This window comes from Antechinus flavipes, chromosome 4 (assembly GCF_016432865.1).
Source record: "Antechinus flavipes isolate AdamAnt ecotype Samford, QLD, Australia chromosome 4, AdamAnt_v2, whole genome shotgun sequence".
Lineage (NCBI taxonomy): Eukaryota > Metazoa > Chordata > Mammalia > Dasyuromorphia > Dasyuridae > Antechinus > Antechinus flavipes.
The window spans coordinates 7,504,470-7,521,673 of NC_067401.1; the positions used below are offsets into that span (position 1 = coordinate 7,504,470).

Genomic DNA, 17,204 nt, shown 5'->3' on the forward strand with positions numbered 1-17,204 from the left:
TTTGCTGGTGATTTAGTGACCTTGGGTAGAAAATAATAATTTCTTTGAATGTGTATTTACTAAATAAGTGCTTGTTGACATTTAAGCTCAGTTGACATTGAACTCAGACGAGAACTGGGTCCTGTGGTCTTTCAACTCCAATTTATCTAGAATACATCAGAGCTGAGCAGACTTTATTTGTTTTTGTCTCTCCATGACACTCTGGGCTCCCGGAGAGCCAGGGCTGGTATTGCTCCGTAGCCTCTGAGCTTAGTACAAAATTGGTCCGGAGCAGGCATCTTAAAAGTGCTTGTTGATTGACAACTGTTCATCCCCTCTGAGTCCTTAAACGAGAAAACAAAACGAGTTGGGAAACGAGATGAGACTTTCCTTACTATCAATTCTTTCGCAATTTTTCCCCTTTATAATCCAATAGCCTCCGCCTTTCCAAAATCTTCTCTATGAAGAAAAGCCTTGATTTTAAGGCTTATTAATTGATTTAGGGTTAGGGTTAGGGTTAGGTAACCATATCTAAGTTTAGGGTGAATTTGCTTTTCTGGAAACAGGATGGAACAGCCGTTCAATTATCATGTCTGCACCTTACTGAGTGTTAGGGGTTCTTAGGGTACAAAAGGCTTAGTGCCCCAGATGGGGTCGAAATGAAGAAAGCGCTGAACTTGAAGTCTAGAAGAAGCGGATTTATTACTTACCTTTTTGCCTCAGTTTCCCTCTCTGTGAAATGAGGGTGGTCTCTACTCCCTATGCCTGAGACATTGTGGCAGGAGGCTGCTGAGCTGACTTCCCTGTATCACTGGGAGGGGAGAGGGGGGGCTTCCAGCTCTGTGACCTTGGGCAGAGCATTAAACTCTTTGGCTCAGTTTCCTCACCTGTAAAACGAGGGGTTTGGATTCAATGGCTTCTGAGGACCCTCCTCTAAAGTCTGAAGCTGTGATCCCCTGATCTCCACGAGGAAGGATCTGGGAACTCCTATGAGGTAATCTGATGGGGAGGGAGGAAAAGGCCTCTGGGAGGAAGTCGGGAGGCCTGATGGAGGCTGGGGATTATTGGAAGGGAAGAGGGAAGGCATTCCAGACATGGGAGACAGAAAGCCCCTGCAAAACCACCAGGGGCTCCTCTCTGCGCCCAGCTGTGAGACTGTGGGCCAGGCACTTAACCTCTCTGGGCCGTTTCCTTATCTGCAAAGCGGAGATAATAATAATAATCCTCACCTTCCTGGATTGTTGTGAGGGTCAGATAAGTAACATCCAGGAAGCTGTTTGGGAACTCGGGCTCTCTGGCTGTTATTGTTCCCATTGTTGGCCCTTGTCACTAACTGCTGCGAGTTTTTCTGCTTGGAGTCCCATCGGCAAACAGTAGGAGTTCCTTTCTGTGAGAGGGGGCAGGTGGGCAGCGCTTGGCCTGTCCTGTTCCTCATCCCATTCGGCTATAATCGGTTAGGAGCCGACTGTATGCTAGACACTGAGTTGTTACTCTTAGTTCCCTAAAGTACACAAGGGTGGCAGCCAGTCGACAAGCATTTATTGAGCACCAACTGTGTGCCAAGCGAGTCCTGAGGGTGCCCAGGAAGGCAAAAAGACTCGTGGCCCACAGGGAGCTGCCATTCTCAACATGTCCTGATACAGATGGAGAGGAGAGAAGGTGGCCCAGAGGGGCCGGTTCTGGGAGCCTCTCCCCGCAGGGGGGGATTGAAGGCAGCTGTGGGGGTGGGGGTGAGGGGAAGGACAAAAGATGGAAGTGAAGAGAGAGCATCGGGCTGCCCAAAGACTTGGAGATGAGAGGTGGGGGCAGGGAATAAGCGAGGAAGGCCCGTGTGTGGATTGTGAAGGTGGGGAGGGCAGGTCTGTGCGCAAGACAGAGGGAAGCCCCCTGCTCTCTTCCTGTCGGGGATAGGAAGCCTCTCTAAATGTCCAGCTGGCCTGGCAGAGCTCAAAACGCCCGGACCCAGTGGGGGGTGGGCGTAGATGGCACTGGAAGCCCGGCGGTTTGAGGGGTGGCCCTGGCGCTGGGGGACGGGCCCCTTTACCGAGGATGGTTTTAGCTGCAGGGAGACTGGCAGGCAGAAGGGGGGGCCCTGTTCGGCCTCCGGGAGCAGAGCACAGGCTGGCTGCCGGGCTTAGCTGGGATACCCAAATCCTCCGCTTGCGGGGCGGGCTCAGTACGGGGAGCCCCGGGACTCACGGAGGGGCAGCGCGCTCACACCTGTGCCTTGGCGGAGTCCCTTTGGCCGCCGGCCGGGAGCGGGGGAGCCTGGAGCCAGGGGACCCAGCGGCGCAGGTGCGAGCCCCCGGTCCGTGCCTGCCCGGCCTCCTCCTCCCCGGAGGGTTAATGAAGGGCCGGCAGGCGTGAAATGTGCCTGGGGAGGCTGAGAATCCTCCGAGTTCCCAGCGAAATGCCGGCCCCGGCAGGGGGGCTGACCGCTCCCGGGCCGCCCGGCCTCCGCTCCCAGCACAGCACCCGGGGCCGGCCTCCACTCCCAGCATCCGGGGGCCAGCCTCCGCTCCCAGCACCCGGGGCCGGCCTCCGCTCCCAGCACAGCACCCGGGGGCCGGCCTCCGCTCCCAGCACAGCACCCGGGGCCGGCCTCCGCTCCCAGCACAGCACCCGGGGCCGGCCTCCGCTCCCAGCACAGCACCCGGGGCCGGCCTCCGCTCCCAGCACAACACCCGGGGGCCGGCCTCCGCTCCCAGCACCCGGGGGCCGGCCTCCGCTCCCAGCACCCGGGGGCCGGCCTCCGCTCCCAGCACAGCACCCGGGGCCGGCCTCCGCTCCCAGCACCCGGGCCGGCCTCCGCTCCCAGCACAGCACCCGGGGCCGGCCTCCGCTCCCAGCACAGCACCCGGGGCCGGCCTCCGCTCCCAGCACCCGGGGGCCCGGCCTCCGCTCCCAGCACAGCACCCGGGGGCCGGCCTCCGCTCCCAGCACCCGGGCCGGCCTCCGCTCCCAGCACCCGGGCCGGCCTCTGCTCCGCGGCGGGTCTACCCCGGCGACACCTTCACAGCCAGCCCGGCTCCTGCTGACTCAGAGTGAAGCTTGGGAGCCGAGGGGCGGGGCCTGGGCCAGCCTTCGCCTGCCTTTCCTGTGTGTCTAGAAATAGGGTGGGGGACGAGCAACGGAAAGTTACTCGGGGCCGGGCCGCGCGGGGAGGCCGCTGCAAAGTTGGGCCGGGCCGGTGAGGGGCGCGGGCGGCGGGGTCCCCAGTGGGCGGGGCGCGGCGTGGGGAGCCGGGGGTCACCTGCACTCGGCTCACTTCCTGGCCACGCCCCAGGTACGGCCCGGGCGGCGGGACGGCCCGGCTCCTCGGCTCGGGGCTGTGAGGAAAACATGGAAGTTTCGCGGCCCTGAAGACAGGTCGGATCCCCCTTGTGCCGAGGAGCGGGGCTTCCCCTGGCTTTCCGCGGGCCCGAGCCCGCGCTCCCCCGGCCTGCTCCCGGGCAATGAACGTGGATGAATGAAAGCCGGGCTCTAGGAACTGCCCTCCGCCCGCCGCCCCCCGCCCCCGCCGCCGCCGCCGCCGCCGCCTGAGTGAAGCTGGGGCTCCCGGGAGGAGTCGGATCCGAGTCCGCAGCCATGCAAAAGAAAGAAATCGAGTGTCTGAGCCCCGAGGCTCAGAAGCTGGTAAGGGGGGGCCGGTGCCCGGCGGGCGGGCGGGGGTGGCGGCTCGGGACGCGGCGAGGAAAGTTCGAGCTCGGCCCGAGAAGTTTGCGTTTGTTTCCCACCGCCGGGCCGGTGCCTCCTTCCTGCCCGCCTCCGGCCCCTGCCCGGTGCTGGTGGGGAGGGGGGGGCGCTTCCTGGGGGCCCGAGGGCCGCCGCCCTCCTCTCACTGTCTCCCCTGGGGTGGGGAGGGCGCGCCGCGGGTCTTGCCTTGGGGGAAACGGGGGGAGAACGGGATAAGGAATGGAAAGACCCGGACTTTTTTTCCCCTCGCCCCCCTCCCACCCCCATTCATTGGGGAACCGGCGCTTTCCCTGTTTCGGTTTCCTCCGGTAAGGCACGAACTCTTGCCACCAGATGGTTTCTGAGGGGCCCTTTCCTGCCGTGGCAAGTGAGGAATCCCAGGGCAAGCCGCAGCCCCTCCCTGAGGACTCAGTTTCCTGATCTGTAAAAATGAGACGTTGGCTCTAAATGTCCAGCTCCCTATCGGTAATTATAGCTCTGTGCCCGGGGCGGGCCTCAGTTTCCTCCTTCGAGGAGGCCCTTTCCAGCCGTGGCAGGTTAGGAATCTGAGAATCAGGGTGGGCCACGGTCCCCGCCGCGTTCCCTCCGCCTAACCCGGCAGACTCAGTTTCCCCAGCTGTAAAACGAAGAGCTGGGATTAGGTGGCCGAGAGGGCCCTTCCCGGTGTAGCCAGGCCGAGGACGGAGGCCCAGTGGTGCGAGGCCCGGGCAGCCGCAGGACCTGTTGAACAACACACTTGATCCGTTTGGGCCGCGGTGTTTTTCCTTCCCATGAAAGGTTTTTCATTGTTCATTATGTGAAAACGTTTCATGGACAGCTCCTCCTCGCAGCCCTGGGAGTCGCTCCCGTTCCCCTCGGGGCGCGGGCCCTCCCCTGGACCGGTTCCTGCCAGGGTTGTTATTCCGCCCCTGAGCCGCCCAACTTGGAGCGCTCACCTTCCAGGAAGGGATCGGGCAGCCTGGCCGCCTTATCAGGCTCCCTGAGCTCCCGCTGGAAGGGCCAGCCTGCCGGAAGCCGGGGAAGGGGGCTCCCCGCCTGGCTGGCCCCTTTGGGACCCGCTTTGCAGGTTATTTGGGGGACCTCGGGAGCATGATCTTGGGCTGACTGGGGAGGGGAAGCCTTGAGCCCAGTCTTGGTCTTCCCAGCCGATGCTGTTCTCTGTGGCTGGGCTGACCTCCTCCCCGTGGAAGGTCATGGGTCCCAACTGGCTTCGGGGCCAGAGAAGAAGAGGAGGGATAGTGAAGGAGAATTTGTGGCCTTACCTTTGAATTATAAAGTCCAGAATCGGCAAATCCGTGAAAATCTGCAGATAGCGAGGCATCCCATTTGATGGGGGGGAGGGGGGGGGGGGAACTGAGGCTTAGTAGGGACATGACTTGACCAGGACCTACAGGCTGTAGTTGGCAGTAAGTGACATTTGCCCCTGGAGGCTGCTGGTCTTTCTCTGAGTGGTGGTAGCGGAGCCAGCCTGGGTCTCCATGTTTAAATCCCCCCAGTAACAGTGTGGGAGGGGGCCGGGGAAGGAGAGACTTTCCGTGGTCCCCTCCCCCTCCCCCCACCCACACCCAGTGAAAAGGAAATTCCAATTACCCTCCGAGGTGTCAGCTTTTGGCTGCTGTTTTTATTTGGCCTCGAGATGTAGATTGACTCTGGTAACCTGGATTTGACTCTTCAGGCTGGTGAGGACTTGGGGACTGACTGGGAAGCCAGGAGGGGGGGGAGGGGAAGGGGGGCCTCTACCCAAAGTGGGGGGGCTCTACCTCCCTCTTTGACCTTTGGGGAGCCCTCGCCAAATGGGAGCTCCATTTCAAACTAAAAGTGACATCTCAAAACATCATCCCAACCCACAACTTCCCTTTGTATTTCAAGAACAACTGTTGGAGGGGAGGGGGGAAAGAGGTCATGTTTCAGACATTTAACACGTTGACCTTTGTCGGTTTGGAGCCTGGGATTTAGAAGGAACCCGATCTTCTCCGAACCAGGCCCCATTATGTTCTTTAATTAAAAGCAAAATGGACAAGGTACCATCTTTCCCCCACCCAAAAAAACCCCCATTTAATCCACCAACCTCATCGTCTTCATGAAGTCGGGAGAAATCGAGGAAGGCCCCCGGCACTTCGGGAGGTCCCACGGGATGGGCAACCAGCTGTGGGCTGGAGAGCATCACCAATGCCCCCTTCCCGGCAGCCTCTTGGAGAGAGTGACTTTTAACCCACTTCCATGTTGGGGTGAGGCCTTTATTTTATTTCCTTTTCATTACATTTTCCATTTCATTATCTTTGCTCCAGGGTGAAGAATTAAGAGATAATAGCCAACAAGTGTGGAATGATCATTATCTCATTAAATCCTCACAACAAACCTGTTGTTTGTCCAGTTTTACAGATGAGGAACTTGAGGCAAACACAAGCTAAGTCCCTGGCTCAGGGTCACACGGCCCCGGAGCTTCATTTGAACTCATCTCCCGCTCCAATTGGGCTACGTTAAAATCACTGTTAAATAATGACATTATTTTTTATATTTTATTTTATTTTTTATATTTTAACATATTTAACATGTATTGGACTACCTGGATTTAGGGGAGGGGAAAATTTGGAACAGAAGGTTTTACCAGGGTCAGTGTTTCAAAATTACCCATGAGTATGTTTTGTCAATAAAAAGCTATAATAATAATATAACGCAGTAAGGACGGGAACCTTTGGGTGTTCCGAGCCGTGTCGTTTCTGTGTCCGACAGATCTCACCAACCCCGGGAATGGGAGCGACTGAAATGGTTCTTTTTAAGTGATCGCATATTTGTTAAATTCCAGGCTCGGGAAGTTTAATTAAGGAAAGCTTTCTCCCCTCCTCCCCCCACCACGGCAGCGTCGTAAATTAGAATGCCCAGGACGGACATTGGGCGTGTTCCAGTCTGGATATTTCGGCTCACTATATTTATTGAAGGGGAAAAAAATGTTCCTTTCCTAGTGCTTGTCAGTATTTATAGGCCTTCGAAGAGAGACTTCGAAAAGCCCCAAATCGAGCAATCTGCTCAGACAGGTGACCTCACCCCCAAGCTATGCCAGGGCCCTGGAGACCTTCACTTGCCACACTAGCGGCCCCCATGAGCTCAGAGGGGAATGCTGGGTAGGACGGGCCTCTGGAGGTCGGCCGTACATCTTCCCAGGCCTCGGACCAGGAAAGAACGATGTTATTTCTCGGCCCCTGGAGAGCGGAGTGCCAAGGTTTTCCAGAGGAAATTCGAAAAGGTGATCGTGGGTTACACGGGACCATTGTTTTGCCCTTTTTAAGGTTGCTTTCCTGATAATGAAGCCCTGAGTATGAAGGCAGGCGGTAGACGGAAGGGTCAGTCTGAGCACTTTTCTGTGGTTCCCTCAGACAGATTTGGGCTTGCTGCTATCTGATGGAGGGTAGGGGAAAGTGCCCTGGCTCTGCGATGATTTCTCTGGCTATCATTGGATCAGGCAAAGGGCAGGATTTTAAAACACCGTATTTGGGTTTTTACTATCTCTTTATCTGTTGATTAGAAAGGACAGAATCAAGTGGAAGTTTGGGTTGGTCAGGAAGGAGCAAGGCTCGGAAATCTGGGTTCTCTCACTAGCTGCGAGATCCCAGGCAATTCAATGAAGGTTTTTGTGCCTCAGTTTCCTGGTCTGTAAAGGGAGGATTTCGAAGGCTGTGCTAATTGGTTCCTAGGCTTGCTGGGAGAGGAGCCAGGTAGGAAGGAGTTGCCCTTTGGTCCACTTCTCTCAGATTACAGGTGAGGAAGCTGAAACTCCGAGTTCTGACCCTGAGGTCAGAGGTCATCATTTCAATCATCCTCTCTTTCCTTTCATCCCTGCCCTCTACAAACAGTCCCCATCCCAGATGTCTCCCGGGCTGAAAGAGCCCTTCTCTGACCTCTGTTACCTCCTCCCTGGGCCTTCCCCTCGCCTTGCCACCAGCAGCATTTGGGAGGAAGCCTCTCTGTGTCTGGCCTTTCTTATCAGCCCCCGGAGATCTGGCCTCTGACCTCATCTCTCAGCTGACCTGCCCCCTCCTTGACCACTGTGACCTCAGCATTTTTGAAATCTGCTTCCTTTTCTCCAGGCGTCCTGTCTGGCCTCCTGGGCCAGCCCCTGGCTTCTCCTCCTACCTCTCTGATGGTGTCTCCTCTGTCTCTTCCCTGGGGGGGTGAGCCCCACCCTCGCGGGTTCCCCCCTCTCGGGGATCCTATTGCCAAGACATCCCCAAGGATGATTATTGCAGATTGCTCTGGGGTGTCTCCTCCTCCCACATCATCACTGGCGGAGGGAGCGGGACGGGCCTGCTCAGGCCCAGTGTGACCCAAAGAGACATTCGCCGGTCAGCCCCCTCTCACGCGACCCACTCTCCGGAGAGACTTCTTTCTATCCCAGCACCTCCCTCCTGGCAATTGCCGCATTCCCAGCCTCACAGTCGGGCTCTTTGTCCTGGCCCCTTCCTCCTCCTATTCCCGGCTTTGCAAAGTTTGGCCATTCTATCTCCAGGACACCTGTCACTTCTGGCTTCTTCTCGCCACCGTCACTGGCCTGCTTTACCGTCTTTCCTTCTTGCCTGGGTTAACCGGCCTCCCAACTTCCTGGCCCTTCTGTGTAATCCAGCCTCCTCGTCCGACAGTCTGCTGTTCTTAAAGTGCAGATCCCCCCATTCCCCACCCCAACTGCCCAGTAAACTATAGGTGTTCCATCTTTATTGGGACCAAATATATATCTTTGGGCACTAAGGCCCTTCATAATGTTTTCTATCTTCTAGACTTATTTCATATTACCCCTCCACCATTCATTCTTTCTCTCTCCCTCCCTCCTTCTTCCTTCTTCATTTTCTCCTTCTCCTCCTCCTCTTCTTGTTTCTCCTCTTCTTGCTCCTTCTCTTCTTGCTCCTCCTCTCCCTTCTCCCTTCTCTTCCTCCTCCTTCTTCCGTCTTTGTTTTCTCCTCCTCCTCCTCCTCCTCTTGTTTCTCCTCTTCCTGCTCTTTCTCTTCTTGCTCCTCCTCTCCCTTCTCCCTTCTCTTCCTCTTCCTCCTCCTCCTCCTTCTTCCTCCCCCTCTTTTCCCCCTGCCTCTTTCTGAATCTTGGGTAGGGACTGCACCGGTGAAGTCCCTTCACCTCACTAAACATTCCTTTCCTCTTCTCCAGCCACAGGACAGTGTCACTTACACTTCCCACCTCTTCATGAAGTTGTGAGGGGAGCATTTTAGAATCCCGAAAAGGGTGGGGCAAAGGTCAGACCAAAATGTTGGCGATGCTGTGACACACCCGGCTAATAGTCCCAGGTCAGCTGTCCTCTGCCCCGAATGTCGTGCTTCCCCCTAGTGCTTCAGTGGAAATGAGGATTCAGTTTTTGCTTATTATTTTTCATGGTATCTCCAGATATACTTTTTACAAAAATCCATCCCTGATGTTTATTGCTTAGCTCCGGTTAATCGCCTGGCGTTCTCCAGCATTTCTATAAATTTAATCACTCCTCCATCACATGCAGTAGCTGAAGCATTCCTGAGGTCACGTGATCGTTTCAGCGAGAGCTAATAGCTTCAAAATTCCCAAGTAATAAATGACCCGGATACCACGCATTCCGAAGTTGGTCCTCTGACACCCAAGTATGAGGCAATAAGAGCCGCAGGGACGGGACCTGGGCTTTTCTTAATCCAGGGACCTCTCAGGTAAGGGACCTCCCTCGCCAATACAGACTGGCTGAATCTGCAACTTATCTTTAGAGAGTTCTGTCTCTGAGTTGTTGTACCTTGAAAGTGGGTCCTTTGAATTCAGGTACAAGATTGATTTCTCCCTGTGAGAGAGTTAAGTGACTTGTCTAGGATCATAGGTGTCAGAGGCAGAGCCTGACCCCAGGTTTTCCTGTCTCTCGGGCAGCTCTGTCAACGCGCCACGTTGCCTCTCACCTAGGCAGGGTTGGCCGAAACGAATCACCGTCCTGCTGTGTGCAGTCCCCCAAGCCTGAAAGGACAGGCCCTGTAACTGCTGGGCTTAGTTGGGTAGTAAGGTAAACGGACGGTCCTCGTGGGGCGCGCCACCTTCTGCTGTGCTGCCGTGCACAAAGAGGGGTCTCAGGCAAGGAAACGCCTGTAGGGAGAGAGGGGTAACATTTGCTTCCAGATGTTGAGCCTGGAAGGAAGACAAGGCTGCTGAGAGACAGATGAGGGAGGGTGTTCCTGGACTAGGGAAGGCCGGGGGTGCAGCAGATGGAACACTGAGTGTGGAGAAGAGCTAAGAGAATAAAGTTTGTCTGGACTGTTGAGTTTGAGAAAGAATCATGGAGTAGCCATAGGATTAGATCGTAAGGTTCTTGATCTAAAGCTGGTAAGGACCTCAAAAGCCATCTTGTCATCTTACAGTTGGGGAAACTGAGGCCCCGGTAAATAAGTGACTTGTCCAAGATCATAAATACACAACAGGCACCAAAGATTCTCTGTCTCTAAACCCAGTGTTCTTTCCAATCTACTGTTTTGCCTACAGAGTCGTGGGAAATAAGGCTGGAAAAATAGGAGAACCCAACCGTGAACAGAGGTCCGTGGATGCCAGGACTTTTTGGCTTTATCTTGTAGGCATTTGGGTCCCAGTGAAAGTTTACAAATGAGAAAAGGGTTATTTTGGCAGACCGAATGGGAGAAGGGAGACAGGAGAGGTGGGGCACCCATTTATGTGGCTCTCTCTCTGGTGGGAGGAAATGAGGCATTAGAGTGAACAGAGAGAAGAGGGAAATGAGGCATTAGAGTGAACAGAGAGAAGAGGGACGGGCACAAGAGAGTTGGAGGAGGTGTCAACTAGACCTGGTACCTCATTGGATGGTGGGGCTGGCAAGAGAGTGGGCAGAGCCGAGAATGATCCCGAGGTTATGGCTGGTGGTGATTGGGAAGGGGCCAGGGCCCTCCACAGAAAGAGGGAAGGGGAAAGATTTCATGACGATGGGAAGAGAGGAGTTAGAAGAAGAGTTCCCTTTGAGTTTGAGATTCCCAGGGGGAGTGATCAGGCAGGCAGGGGGTGAGACGAGGCTATTTCAGAAAATAGCGTAGGGCTGATGTCTTGATGGGAGATCTACCTCAGCTTCCCCTCTCCATAATTGGCCCTTCCAGGAAAGAGAAAACGGGACTATTGTCACCTTGTACCGGGATACTCCAGTTCTGGTGGTTTTCCTGTGACAACCATATCTAAAATTCTAGTGTCCTAAATATTAATTGGAAATAAGTTATGAAGGAGGGAGGCTACTGCGCCTGTGGCACACCAAAGCCCCAGCCTTTTTCTTACTGTAAATCATGTCTCGTTCCTCCTGGGCATCTGATGGCGTGGTGGGTGACGTCTTGAAGACCCGAGTTCAGATCCAGCCTGAGACAACACTTACTGACTCTGTGACTGTGGGCAAGTCAACCTTTTCCTGCTTGGGTTTTCTTATCTTTAAAATGAGAATCATAACATCTACCTTGAAAGGGTGTACAAATGCAACATTTGTAAAGTTCTAATTACTTAGTTTTGTCTGGTTTTTATTCGTGTTTTTATTTATATCCCCATACTTAATTCTCCAGCATTTGGGTTCTATCTAAAGGCTTATTCTTTTCCTTTCTCCTGTCTTCCTTTTTCTTCTTTTTTCTTTCTTGTTTTCTCCCTTTTTCCCAGCAGAACAGGGGGTAGAGAGAGAGAAAGTCCAGAGCCACGGTTTCATTAGTGTGAGAAACTCCCCATATGGACAACCTCTACCTGGGCAGGTCAGCAACCTCTGTCAATGTCAACACGCCAATAAAGATTTACAAAGTTCCCGTTGTGGGGCAGGCGCTGTGCCAAGCCCCGAGGAGACAAATAAGAACCTAGTCCTTGCCCCAAGAAGCTTGCAGTCTGGTGGGGAAAGGCCGTACCCACAAGGAAGCTGCAGAGGGAATAGGGAGAAGGCGCCTGCACGGAATCGTGATGAAAATTTCCAAAGCTGTCCCAAAGCAGCCGAGCTGGTGGAAGGGGGCAGAGAGACCCAGGCTGAGCCCTTTCTTTTAGTGGAGGTCCTAGAGCCGTGGCCCCGCCCTCCAGCAGAGGAGCCAATCCACCAGAAGGTCCCGACAAGGTCCGAGGACCGCCCGGGCCCAGAGCTCCCAGAAATGTTGTCTGTCCTTCATTCTCGCAGAGGATCGCGACATCAGGGAGGCGGTGCCATGACATGCAAGTGACTTGGATTTAAGTGAGGGAGGGCTGCCTTAGCCTCTCCTTGTGAGTCATGTGGGCTCAGAGGCAAGATACGGAACAGGATGACCGGAGATGGCCTGGATCCGGGGGAAGCTTTGGCCTTTTTAAGCTAAGTTCTTCCCCAGGTCTCAGTTCGACTGAGGCAACACCCATTCAGTGATTCAGGCTAGGTGAGACTCCCAGAAATGGGTTTTCTGAGGAAAGAAGGAATGGGGAGGGAGAGGGATCCAGAAAAATCTTAAAACAGAGATGAGGGCAAAGAATCTGTCCCTTCTGTGTTTGAGAACAGCTTCTGAACGGGATGAGAAGTGACGACTCACAGCCATTGTGTGTCAGTGCTGGAATCTGAACCCCGTTCTCCCTGACTCCAGGCTCTGTCCCCTCCACTATGTACCCTATTGTTCTATACTGTGGAAGTTGACTCTTTAAATTCAGGTATAAGATTTTACCTTTCTCCTTATGAGATTTCACTCCAGTATTCTAATCTTTCAGGCTCCTTTGGGATCCTGACATCATCTGGCATATTAAACTCTCTCTCCTATTCATGCATTATCTGCAGATAAGCAGCCTGTTAGCTAAGTAACTGAGGAGAATGCCAAGTTCAAAGCTAAAGGCAGCCCCATGGGATCCTTCCTCAGAGGCTCCAGGCCTTTCCAGCTGGCAGAGAACTTCAGCCACTCCCATATCCACCTCAGAGGGCAGGATTTTCCAGCCCTCACCTCTGTCTCTTTTCCATAAGAAGAGTATAAGAATCTGTATCAAGCGCCTGGTTAAAATCTAAATAAAACCATCAGGGCCAATCCCCTGACCTCGTAAGAAAAGGAAATGAAGGGAAATGGAGCTATTGATGACCAAGCCTTTTCAAAACGCCTCCAGCCACTTGGACGACCTGACGTATATAAGAATTCTCCCAGAAATTGAAATCAGTTTCCCAGCCTGCAATGAAAGAGACTCGCTTCCCTTTCAGATTTTGGAAAACTGGCTATTTGCCCATCCCTCGCCTTTTGGTGCCGCTCCCGCCCTCTGTGACCTTTTGGAGACCACTGATAATGCTTCTGGAGTCACAGTGGAGAGTTGTTTCTTTAGGATATCAGGATGGAATTCATATAAATGTTACTTATTATTAACTGGCTCAGTTCCTTCAGAACTGCCTTCAGGGCAACTAGATGTTCTCATACCATTTCCTCACTTCTGTGGGGCGTCAGTTCCTTTTAGTTGCACTTGTATTATTCTCCTGGGCTAGACACAACAGAAATGCTGACATGGGGGAATCATTCCTGCCTTTTGTCCACCATCAGTTGCCTCTGTCTTGAGAAGTGGTCCTATCTCTTGGGGGAAAAAAAAGGTTTGTGCTAACTTTAGCTTTCCTTACCCCCCTCAGCTCATTTTGAATATTAGTGATCTTAGGGCTTTTACAGAACCTGGGTCTGAATTGATGCTGAAGAGCCCGCTTTTGCTTCCGTCTCTGTCTTTTAAGAATCTCATCTGGTTGGTGAGAGTTCCTTGTGTATCCACATCCATTTTCTAAGACAATTCCTATTTTTCTTTTCTTTTTTTTAATTATAGCTTTTTACTTACAAGTTATATGCATGGGTAATTTTTCAGCATTGACGATTGCCATACCTTTTGTTCCAACTTTTCTCCTCCTTTCCCCCACCCCCTCCCCCAGATGGCAGATTGACCAATACATGTTAAATATGTAAATCCAATATATATGTATATATGTATATATATATATATATACATGGGCAAACAGTTATTTTGCTGTACAAAAAGAATCGGATTCTGAAATACTGTACTATTAGCCTGTGAAGAAATCCAAAATGCAGGCGGACAAAAATAGAGGGATTGGGAATTCTACGTAGTGGTTCCTAGTCATCTCCCAGAGTTCTTTCACTGGGTGTAGCTGCTTCAGCCCTGTTCTTCTTCGGAGCGGCTGGTTGTTCTTTCTGAATTCAGTTTTCTTTTGATAGATGCCCGTTCCTTCGGGGTTGCCGTTGTGGGTAGAATTTTAGTCCATAGAATTCTACTGGTCCTCCTGCCATATACTTTGAAATCAGTTCTCCCCTTAAAGAGCATTAATGTTTTATTTCCGACTTCCCAACATGGTCCTATCACAAACTCTAAAACACTGTTGTCCCCGTGATTTCCACCCCAACAACCAGTTTGTCCTTGTCAGTGACTTCAAGATTTCTCACTCTCCTGGTTCTTTACATTATAGATAAGACGACGATTGATCTTACCGGCGAGTTGAGAAATTGCTTTGGGTTGAAGGAAGACAGACAGAGAGCCCGCTCCTGATCAGTGTGCACTAGTCTCGTACCATGCTTGTGATCTGTTTCCCAAACCCTCAGTCTCCTCTGTCTGCGAGGTCGCCCGTCAACCAGCCAGTAACCTTGCATGTACTAAATGATGTGCAGAGCAAATTATGTCAAGGTGCCTGGGTGGCTCAGTGGATAGAGTGCTAGGTCTGGAGGAAGACCTGAGTTCAAATCCAAATCCATTTTTTTCAATGAGTAGTCCTTGTGCTTTCAGGTCTTGCCTGGGTTTCTGAACTTCCTAGGGAGCTGGTGACTTCCAGCTATCTTAGGCATGGAGAGCTCTCTGCTGCAGAAAGTCCTGGGATTCTGACCTCTTGGCCAGACCTTGGCTGGGAATTCTGACTGCACAGATGCGAATCTGTTCCCCTAAACCTCCCAATTTAACTTTTATGGGTTCTTTAGAGAAGTTGCTTTTTAATCTGTGTAACTTCTCACGGAATGAAAGAACAGGTGAGAATTGCTTTGAGATTTCTCCTCAATCTGTTCGCTTTCCTCAGTTTAAAGGTGAACATGGAGGAAAGGAGATGGGGAATCTGGAGACGTCATGGTCAATATTCAGGGATGGAATGACAGGACCTAAGAGGCAGAAGGGGCCCCAGTGGCATGTGTGACAAGGAAAGCAGAGAAGACTGCCTTTTTAATAAAACCTGGGGCTTAAACCTCCCCATGGGAGGTTTTCCTTCAGTGCTGGTGACTCTACGTTTTCAGAAATTGTTTATTCAAAGCAACAGCTTGGGGGAGGGAATGAAGGGCCAATGTTAGGATCCAGAAATCTGACCCATACTGATTTTCTTTTTCTTTTTTTTTAAATTAAAGCTTTTTATTTACAAAACATATGCATGGGTAATTCTTCAATACTGACTCTTGCAAAACCTTCTGTTTCAAATATTCCCCTCCTCCTTCCACCCCTTCCCCTAGATGGCAGGTAGCCCAATACATCTTAAATAGGTTAAAATATATGTTAAATCCAATATATGTATACATATTTATACAATTATTTTGCTACACAAGAAAAATTGAATCAAGAAGGAAAAAAAACTGAGAAAGAAAACAAAATGTAAGCCAACAACAATAGAAAGAGTGAAGATGCTATGTTGTGATCCACCCTCACCCATAGTCTCTCTCTGGGTGTAGATGGCTCTCTTCATCACAAGATTATTAGAACTGATCTGAATCCCCTTATTGTTGGAAAGAGCCACGTCCATCAGAATTGGTCATCACATAATCTTGTTATCATACTGATTTTTTAAACTATGTTTATTTTATAGTCTATTTTTATGTTAATATGAATTTTTTTACACGTACATTAATTTTTTAAAAACATATTTCTTTATAAATCATTTTGGGAGAGAAAAAAATCAGAACAAAAGGGAGAAAATACAAGAGAAAAAAATAGAAGAAAAAGAAAAAAAGTGAATATAGCATGTTAATTTACATTTAGTCTCCATAGTTCTCGCTCTGATTGCAGATGACATTTTCTATCCAAAGTCTATTGGGATTGCATTGGGTCACTGAACCGCTGAGACGACCCAAGTCTTTCATAGTTGATGAGGCACAATCTTGCTGTTACTGTGTACAAAGTATTCCTGGTTCTGCTTGTTTCTCTCGCATCAGTCTGTACGAGCCATACTGATTATGAGACTCTGGGTATCTGCTCTCCATATTGTTGCTGTTTAGTCATTTTTAGTCGTGTCTGACTTTTCACTACCCCATGTGGAGTTTTCTTGGGCAAGATCATGGAGTAGTTTGTCATTTCCTTCTCCAGATCATTTTACAGATGAGGAAACTGAGGCAAATAGGATGAAATGACCTGCCCAGGATCAGACAGGTAGTAAGTGAGACCAGATTTGAATTCAGAAAGATCAGTCTTACCGACTCCAGTTGTGCCCATACTGTAATTCTATAAAAATATAAGTTTTAGGGAAGTTAATATATTGGGACAGGGATCCCTCCCTGAGAATTCCCAGTGCCAATAAAAGCACTGGTCTAGTCCTTGGCCCTGGCCTAAATAGGGCTCTTATATATGGACATTTGCATTTCAGAGAACTAATTCAAGAGTACTATTCATCTCACTTATTACCATGGAGTAAAGAAGCTGAAAAATGAGACATGAGATATTAATTAGATTTTAGCCTGCAAGTCCTTTTCTTACAATGGAGGCAGGAAAGGGGGTAAGAGGATCCATTCTAAACCCTAGAATTGGGAAACATCCCGCGTCAAGTCCCAGATGCTCCAGTTCAGTCCAGTCACAGCCTCAGAATTTTCCAGCAGATCTGGGATCCCATGGCGTTGGGAGTTTCCCGCTGGCCTCCCGGCCTTGGTGACAGACTGACCTCATTGACTCCTGACCCTCATCCTGTCTGTGTGGCGGCCTCTTGAGTTCATTGAACTGACCGGGAGAGCTCTTTGACCCATCCGCAAGAGCAGCTTTGCCTCCATCGAGCAAACCTGCCTTCGCTTGCTATTCAGCTGTGAACATGATGGACTCTCTTCATTTCTGCACTCTTTCTGCGATTCAGAGACTTCTCGGGTTTCCTTCCCTTGTTTTTGTAACCCAACGCCAGAGCTGTTTCATGTTAGGTAAAAACACTGGGAGAAACAAGAACTTGCCTTTTACAGCGAATATGCCTACAGTGATCTCTCGTTTCTGCCTTAGTCACCATCCAAACAGCTGTTTCCACTTGCCTCCCTCAGGTTGGGTCTTGAGCAGCATGGGGAAATTCAGTGACCTTTAAGATGGCCAGCCTCATGGAGTCTATGGGGAGAGGGTCCATTAAATGGTATGGGCCGCCTCCACTACCTGGTGCTCGATTTAGGCCGAGGCTTGGTCCAGCCCTGGGGTTTGGGGGTGAGGGCAGAATTCAGTAAGAAGCAAATGTGGCTTCCCCTTGTGGAAGAATGGAAGGACGGTAGGGGGAATGGAAAAGGAAGAAGAGAACGAAAGGAAGAAGAAAAAGGCAAGAGATGGAGAGCTACAAAGAGGGAGGGAAGGAGGGAAAGGAATCAGAGACA

General features: G+C 51.5%; 1 protein-coding gene across 23 annotated transcripts in view; it reads left to right on the top strand.

Moving 5' to 3' along the window:
• Positions 1-17,204, top strand: part of LRRFIP1 (LRR binding FLII interacting protein 1) — a 180,441-nt gene that overhangs the window by 74,223 nt on the left and 89,014 nt on the right. For 16 of the 23 annotated variants that reach the window (XM_051999235.1, XM_051999236.1, XM_051999237.1 and 13 more), the window contains exon 1: positions 6,776-6,919. The exons of 6 other annotated variants lie outside the window; for them this stretch is intronic. In XM_051999235.1, the coding sequence (XP_051855195.1) occupies positions 6,791-6,919 (129 nt within the window). In that variant the 5' untranslated portion in view covers positions 6,776-6,790. Of the gene's footprint in view, positions 1-3,319; positions 3,616-6,775; positions 6,920-17,204 lie in introns of those variants that run through there. One more of the 23 variants, XM_051999222.1, reaches the window with a different exon arrangement.